Source organism: Balaenoptera physalus, assembly GCF_965194825.1.
Source record: "Balaenoptera physalus genome assembly, chromosome: 12".
Taxonomy (NCBI): Eukaryota; Metazoa; Chordata; class Mammalia; order Artiodactyla; family Balaenopteridae; genus Balaenoptera; species Balaenoptera physalus.
In genome coordinates this window covers 12,860,147-12,868,753 of record NC_138897.1, presented here as the reverse complement: position 1 = coordinate 12,868,753, position 8,607 = coordinate 12,860,147, and the positions used below count along the sequence as shown (strand labels likewise).

The 8,607-nt window shown below is 40.4% G+C and overlaps 1 protein-coding gene across 4 annotated transcripts in view; it reads right to left on the bottom strand.

Annotated features, from left to right (window-relative positions):
- Positions 1-5,674: 5,674 nt before the first annotated feature.
- Positions 5,675-8,607, bottom strand: part of LOC309639339 (serpin B3-like) — a 97,170-nt gene continuing 94,237 nt past the window's right edge. For all 4 annotated transcript variants that reach the window (XM_082416389.1, XM_082416392.1, XM_082416395.1 and 1 more), the window contains exon 8: positions 5,675-7,242. In XM_082416389.1, the coding sequence (XP_082272515.1) occupies positions 6,838-7,242 (405 nt within the window). In that variant the 3' untranslated portion in view covers positions 5,675-6,837. The remainder of the gene's footprint in view (positions 7,243-8,607) is intronic.

The window sequence follows — 8,607 nt, the reverse complement described above, 5'->3', positions numbered from 1 at the left end:
TTGGGTCTTCGTTTCTGTGCGAGGGCTTTCTCTAGTTGCGGCAAGCGGGGGCCACTCTTCATCGCGGTGAGCGGGCCTCTCACTGTCGCGGCCTCTCTTGTTGCAGAGCACAGGCTCCAGACGCGCAGGCTCAGTAGTTGTGGCTCACGGGCCCAGTTGCTCCGCGGCACGTGGGATCTTCCCAGACCAGGGCTCGAACCCGTGTCCCCTGCATTGGCAGGTGGATTCTCAACCGCTGCGCCACCAGGGAAGCCCCCCTGCACATCTTATATCCAATGTTCTAGCTACCAATTTATTGGAGGAGCAAGGAGACAGCACCCAAAGGAAACTTAGTAGCATCAACATATATACACTACCAAAAGTAAAATAGTTGGCTGGTGGGAAGCAGCAGCATAGCACAGGGAGATCAGCTCGGTGCTTTGCGATGACCTAGAGGGGTGGGATAGGGAGGGTGGGAGGGAGACTCAAGAGGGAGGGGATATGGGGACATATGTATGCGTATGACTGATTCCCTTTGTTGTGCAACAGAAACTAACACGGTATTGTGAAGCAATTATATGCCAATAAAGATCTATTAAAAAAAAAAGAATATAATTGCCCTAAAGAAAATGGAAGTGTTTAACTCCCATGTAATCTGTTAGGTATGAATCACAGGGCAATCAGCCCTGGGCCTGTTGATGATGACCAAAGGTGAGTGGATCGGGGAATGGATACACCCAGACCCGTGCAGTCAATGCTTTTGGAGGATAACAGATCAGTGGGCAATATAACATGTAAAACTGAATTGATCAAATAGTGAAGGGAAAGAAAGTAAATGAAGAACACCAGACCCGGAGTCAGGAAGTTAGAGTTTCTATCCCAGCTCTGCCCTGACTTAACTGTGACCTCAGAGAAGGCAGTTAATGTCTCTGGAATTTTGGGTTTTCTATTGCTTAAATGAAGAGCATTGTATAAATGATCTCTAATATCACTTCTAACATTATATTTGGTGAGTACTTCTAATGAAATGATCCACTAACTAATTACATGGAAAATAATTAATCCAGGGAATTAAGGTCAACCACTTTAGCAATAAAAACAAATTTTGTTCATGTCCATTTCTAAATCCTCCTCTTATGTGGCAACTTTAGGGTCAGACAAACTGAATAAATATCTGGGCTTTGGGAAGAGCTATAGGGCCTTGGGTAGTTTTGTTCATCTCTCTAACCTTCAGTCTCTTCATTTAAAAAAATGGGTTTTATAAGAGTTTCTATTTTATTGAGTTGTTTGAGGATAAACAGACTCCGTGCTTATTAAAGGATCTGGAACATGGTATGCCTCCAACTGATATTTGCTGCTCTTTTCTTCGTCTTTGACATCAGCACGACCACCATCACCACCATCATCACCATCATCACCAACAGCAGCACCCTCTAACTTTGCTTAGAAACCAAATCATAGCCACCATATTAGAATCTGAGCTGTCATTGATCAGTTCTAAAACATTAGTGAATTTCAGGTACAGAGGCATTCCTCTCTCTGCTTGATTCGTATCTCCAAGTCAGTATTTGCAAGTGAGTGATCCAGGACAACAATGTGTGTATTAAACCAATGGAGGGTGTTCAAAAGTTCTGGCTCATGACGCTTACATGGATAAATCCCTTGGGTTTTGAAAATATTCACATGTGATCCATTATTTGTGACGCATTCTGCATCTCCAAGCAGTTTTTATCTCATTGCCACACCCAAAGCCTGTCCCTGCAGGAGGTGTTGGTAGAATAACCAGTTCTAAAATTGACATATGTCCAAGCTGCCTTTCTATGCCCCTATCTGAGAGTCAGCAGAAGGTCTCAGGACCTCTGAGCACTTATTTAACCGCCGTTTCTTCATCTATATGATAGGAATACTGGCATATAATTAAATGTGGTTAAATGTATACAAATAAATTGAGGATCAGACAAAAGTTGGTAAGAAGGGGGTTGTTTTTAAAAACATATTTAGTTAAGAACTGTTTTTCACTCAAATACTTCTAGAGGCAACAATAACCATGTGTGTTTTGTATAATTCTCTTCTTCTCCCTCCTTCCCTGTCTATTTTATGAGGCAGAATTTATATAAAGCAAAAGTGACACATTGGGGGGTGTACCCATCAGTGACTTTTCACAAAAGTAAGCACCCATGTAGCCACTGCTCAGTCAGATTACAGAGCATTCATCTCAACTAGAAATTTCCCTTGGACTCTTTTGCAATCAATTTCCTCCCTGATTCCAGCCCTGGGAAAGCACTAATCAGCTCTCTGTCAGGTTGGACTCCACACATGTAGAACTATGCAATGGGGACGCTTTCTGTTCAGCTTCTCTCCCACAGCGCAGTGTTGGGAAGTTTCATCTGTGGCTCTGCAAGAATCAGTATTTTCTTCCTTTTTATGGCTGAGTCCTATTTCATTGTTTACCCATTTACTCTCTGAGGCCAATTTGAGTTTTTTCCAGTTTTGGGCCATTATTAATAAAGCTGCTTTGAACACTTGTACACAAGTACTTTTGTAAACACCTGTTTTCAGTTCTCTTGGGTGGATATCAAGGAGTGGCACTGCTGTATCATATGTTGAGTAAACGTTTAATTTTTATAAGAAATTACTAAACTGATTTCAGAAGTGGTTACACCTTCTTGTATTCCCACCAGCAGTGTATGAGAGTTTTCGTTGCTTCACATTCTCTCCAAAATTTGATATGGCCAGTTCTTTACTTTAATAGATGTGAAATGGTACCCTGTGGGGAGGAACTTTGATAGCAGGAAAACATCCATTCAGTATAAAACTTTTAATTCAGTCATCTATTTATTTTGTATCAATATGGCCTCATTGTATTCTGTTTAATTCAATGCATTATAATCTATTACTTTAAAAATAAAGATACAGGTGTTGAATTTCCCTTCAATTTCTCTTACATGTGGCCACTAGGCAAGGCAGTAGGTTCTCTGCCTTCTAGTTGGCCTAGAATATAGGCAAAGCTTTTCAGATCTCATAGATAGATGTCTACCATGCCCTCTACCTGATATGATTCAAATGCCTATGAGCCTTTGTCTTACTTGTTTGCATTTATAAAGTTCCTTTGGAAAACCCAACTAAAATAACAAGCAGTTGAAAGGTGTGGTCTAAAGGCATTCTAACCAACAATTCTTCAAACGCCCCCCCCCCTCCAAAAAAATCTAAACAACTCTATACCAGTTTCAAGTTCATTGAATCATTAGAAATTAATTCAGACACGTGATGGCACTCTGATCTTATTTATTACCTACAATTTTCCACTTTAAAGTACAGGAAAAATCCCAGGTCCTGGGCCAAATTTTGATCTTCTCATACTTCTCAGAAACTCATTCCCATCATCTCTTTGCTTCAACCCCATTAAGTACCCCAGTGCTTCTCTGTTCATCAAGGCAACGGCCCCCTGCCTTGTCTTCCCTTCCCACCCGTTCACTGCATCGCTTACTCATGTGACCCACTCTCTGGCCAGTCTGTCAGTTCCCTTGACCACGTCTCACACTCAATGGTGAAACATCTACTTTCTTTGCTGTGTTCCTGGGCTGCTGAGTTTGGCTGAGGAAGATCTTAACTTTGCTCACATCCTCCAAAATCCATGGTTTATGAAATCATCTGGGATTAAGTACTGACTGGGAAGGATTTGGAATGAGTACAGTCCCCTAAGAAAAGCTATGTTTAGAAAATAAAAATTGCCCATACCTGACCTTTATATATTGATGTACTTCAAGGTCAGTTCTAGGCCCTCCTTTCTTATCACTTTACACCCTCTCCCTAGGGTCTCATTCCTGCCTTTAGCTACCCGTTTAAAACAAAACAAAACAAAACAAAATTTTAGGATTACTGAATAAATATGGTAAACTTTTTTTTCTTATTTTCTTTTTTTTTTTTTTGTGGCTGCGTGGCATGCAGGGTCTTATTTCCCTGACCAGGGATCAAACCCATTCCCCCTGCAGTGGAAGCACGGAGTCCTAACCACTGGACCACCAGGGAATTCCCCCTGGGACTGGGAAATTTTCTGTTGAGCATGTAGGGGAGAACAAATTATTTCACTATTTTTTTTTTTAAGCAACAAAAGTCTCAGGAAGAGCTTTTACATCCTCCCCCTTAACTGCCAAAAGCATTTAGATAGGGGGCCAGTCCCAGGAAGAGAGCTATAGTCAGAGTCAAGTACAATGAATATGAGTCAGGTATGGTAGACGGGGGTGGGAGGAGAGGGGGACGCTTAGCAAGGCCCTTTTGATCAAAGCCTTCTCTGTGTTTCATTGTCTGTGCATAGCATGGCAAACGTTTGTGTACTAAACATTTGTTTTTTCCCCATCTTCCTGTAAATCTTTTCCTCCCCTTTGAAGTCCCAGCCCCCTACATGCTTTTCCTTCTCTCAGATGCCATATAAGCCTCAATTGACTAATTTGTCCTCAAGTCTCATTTTTCCTATGGGGTCCCCATATGTATGTAATTATATTGGATTTTCTCCTGCTAAGCTGTCTCTGTCAATTTAATTCTTAGAACAGCCAGAAGAACATAAAGGGTAGAGGAAAGTTTTTTCCTTCCCCAACAAGCATAACAAATTTCAAGCTCCAGATCGTATCCTGCATATGAGCTCAAGACTCATAGATTCAAGTGCTTACTAGACAACTCCATTTGGATGTCTCAAAAGGAATTTTACAAAGTGCAAACTTAAGCCGAGGATCATCTCTTCTCTCCAAAATGAAATCTTCTTCCATCCAACCAGCTGGTTAGGCCAGAAACTTCATCATAGGTCTTGGGTTCTATCTCTCGTTTCTGCCATATATAACGTGCTACCAAAATTCTATGAATTTTAGTTCCTAAACAATTATCACACGTAACTATTTGTGAGGGAGGAAGAAACTTTTTTCTACCATACATGGGAGAGACCCAGGAAGACTGAGAAACTTGCCAAAATGGCCCCAAACCTCACATTAAATACTATCTTCAGAGAAGACAAAAGAGGATGTTGGGTGTAGTGGTTTGGGACTCCAAAAACGCAACTGACAAGGAGATGGAAAAGCAAATGTTTGGTAACATGTTTGCTGGGCCAGGCGGAGACTATGGGGCACAGAGGGGACTGATCTCCAGGCCCTGCCGAGGTTCCCCACCACTTCTTGCCCATATTCTCTGCAGGTATCTCTGGTGATAGCTCTCTTGTGGGAACAGGCCCTTAAACTAAACTCTTTAAGCAGCTAAGTGGGAGATAAAAAGAAAGACTTCCTGGGTCTTCCTCGGTTCTCTGTTTCTTAAAAATTATTAGCCTAAATAATCCTCACGCCAAAAAGACACATTTTGGAGTGGCAAATTTTACTCCCCAAATATTTATCTCAGTTCCACTCTTGACATTCTAATGGTTTACTAGTAATTTCACAATATCCATGCTGTTCTTTCCTCTCATCCATTTACATCATAATAACCAGATATATATTTTAAAGTGGCAGATATGATCTCTATCCCCCCTTTGGAAAACAAGTAAAACCTGAAATGAAGCAGGACCCTATGGTCCTCCCCCGCCATGTCCTCAGCCTGCTTTTTGTCTGTGGAAATAACTTTAGCCAAAGAATAAGTTCAATCAGAGAAGTGAGAAAATGCAGAAACAAAGGAAAACAGTCAAAGGAGACCAAATGATAGTAATTTAGTCATTAAGCAAAGTCAAGGACTTTTATTTCCTTCTCAAGGGCTGTAGATAATATTCTGAGCCGTATCCTGTGAGCTGTGTTGTAGATACTGAAACCCACACCGGGTGGAAGAAGTTAACTACATGGTGACCAGACTGTAGGCATGACATAAGCTGCCACAATTCTGAGAACTGGCCTCAAGGAAATGGGAAAAAACCAGCCCTGGAACTGAAGACTAACTGTACTTAAAACAATCAAGATGACACAGGTCAGACCACCACATGACCAATTTCACGATGACTGTCAGAGCTGACTGTCATCAGAGCTGTTTCTGCATGTAGCCCCTTCCCTCTGTCTATAAAAGCTCTTGCCCCCTGATTGTCAGGGCGGGAGTCGGCCTTTGGACAGGGGTCTGCCCTCCCCCCTGGTTGCCAGCATCCAAAATAAAACAAACTTTCCTTTCCACCAACCTGGCCTCTTTATTGGATTTTGAGCAGTGAGCAGCTGGGCCCCACTTTCGTTACAAACCTACAATGTCTTTTCATTTATCTAGAGATAAAATACAAAGTTCCTAACATGGGCTCAAAGCCTTTCATGCTCTGGTACCAGTCTGCCTCTTCAGCCTCATCATGCTCTACACTTCTTTTGAATTTTTCTTTTTATAAATTATTATATTTCCGAATTATCTCTCCTATGTGTGGCAGGCCACTTGCACTTTGCTGAAAAGAAAGAAAGCAAAAAAGGAAAAGCAACAAGTAGTGTGAATAAGTACTGTATTATTGATAATGTATTTTATAAGAGGAAGAATTTCTGGCATGTAAGGGTTCCACAGATCACTTAAATTCAAATAAATGTGGGTGTCTAGGTGAGTAGGTTTGAAGAGTAGATACGATGTTTGAAACAGCAGCTATGTTATTTCAAATTCAGGTGAAGATAGAGTGTTGAAATATCCTTTTATCATATCTTGAACATTTTGTCCACATGAGAGTTACCATGGGGAGATACAGTAGATTTACATGGGTTTGTGGAAAGAGAGAGACAGATAGACATGGTATTTCAACCAACACATTCTTAGTGATGACTATGAGTTTGGAAAGGAAAATGAATCAAAGAGAACCTGTTACTTCCAGCAATCAAGGTTCGGGAACAGCTCTGTGAATGTCCCCTGAGTGTAGCCGCTGGCTAATCACATCTAAGGGGAAGAGACTGTGCCGTAGAAGAGGATGTTGTTGGTCTTGTTGTGCTTGATGAAGAACAGGAAAGGGTGGTCATAACGGAAACTGTCTGGAATTAGTCTTGTTTTTGTACAAATTTCTATTCCAGTCGCAGCTGCGGCCTCCGTGCCCTCCTCATTCACCTCCACGAAGGACTTGTGGAGGACTTTCGACACCACCAGATCTCGTGTCCCGGTCATGCCTGAGAAGTCGGCTTTCTCCTTATTGAAGGCGTCCACCATCCCCAGAGCTCCCAGCGTGGCCTTGAGGTCATAGCTCTCCTCCACTTTGAACCAAGGTAGGTGTAAATCCACTTGTCTCTCCCTCATATTCTGTGGGCTCGTCCACTCTATTAACTTCTCAGCAGTGAGTTGATCTTCAAGCTATAACAATGGAAAAAGGAAAAACTGGCACGATTGTCAGTGGACATCGAGTCCCCTTAACATTGGATTGAAACATGTGGAAAACCTTTATTTTAACAATAAATGTAAATACAGGAGATTCAGTTATATTACATATATAAACGTATGTATTATATAAATATAATATTTATGTATTGTATATAATCTTATTATATATTATAAACTGAATCTTCCATAATATATATGTGATAAACTGAACCTTCTGTATTTTACATGTATAACAGCAGAACCATTAAATAAACTTATTTTGTAAAAGATAAACTATATATCTTCATTTCTCAAGCTGCCAGACCACTACATATTTCATTTTCAAATAACCTTTTCTTGTTAATGCCTTTTTGTATATAACTTTTTACATGGTATAATTATAGTGTACAACCCCTTTTTATTCCTTTTTCTTGCTTGACCTATTTGCAAACTTGTGCTGTATAGATATATATTTCTCTAATCAAGTTTAAATTGTTACATAACACTACCATTAAACAGATATTCAGTGTATATGTCTTTACTTAATTAACATTTTCAAGCATTCACTGTGTGTCAGTCCCTAAGCTAAACTATTGGTAATACAAACATTCACCATGTTTCTTGTTTTAAACTTTTCATTATTTTGAGGCGGTTCTGTCCAAGAGCTTTTCCCTTGTTTATACTTACTGCTGTAGGAATCAATCCTAGGACTGGGGTTCCCGATGTCACTGATGACAGGGATTGCTGAGCTGAAACATAAACATTGTGATGGTTCTTTATATGTCTTGGCATATTACGTTCCCTGAGGATTTCCAATTTCCAGTGTTACCTCGTATATATTTTGAGCGTGACTAGTTCACCACAACTTCAGCATCACTGGCTATTATAGTAGTTGCAGATGGCCATTTATGGAATGTCCTCTACATGGCAGATATTGTTATTGGTATTTTTACACATTATCTTGAACCAATATAACAACGCTAAGAGGGAAATTCACTTTTTTTTTCTTTCTCCCAGCAACAAGGCTCTGAATGACTCTGAGAGAATACTTCTAAATAGAAAAGTGAGCATCAAGATAAATCTATGTGTCTCCTGGCTACGAACCACTGTGATTTAGCATCAACAGTGGTATCCACTATTGTTTCAATTTGCTTGATTTGGTTTATGAGTGAATATGCATGTATTTTCCCTGTGTCACCTACACCTGAGTCTTAGTTTCCCAGTCTTCAGATGAAGAGACTGGAATAGATGAGGTTATGACGGTTGTAAAATATTAATGTGTGAGCCAAGTATATCGTTTTATCTGAACTGATATTCTAGTTTTCTGAGACTATTACTGGGGCCTGTGACGTTAAGATT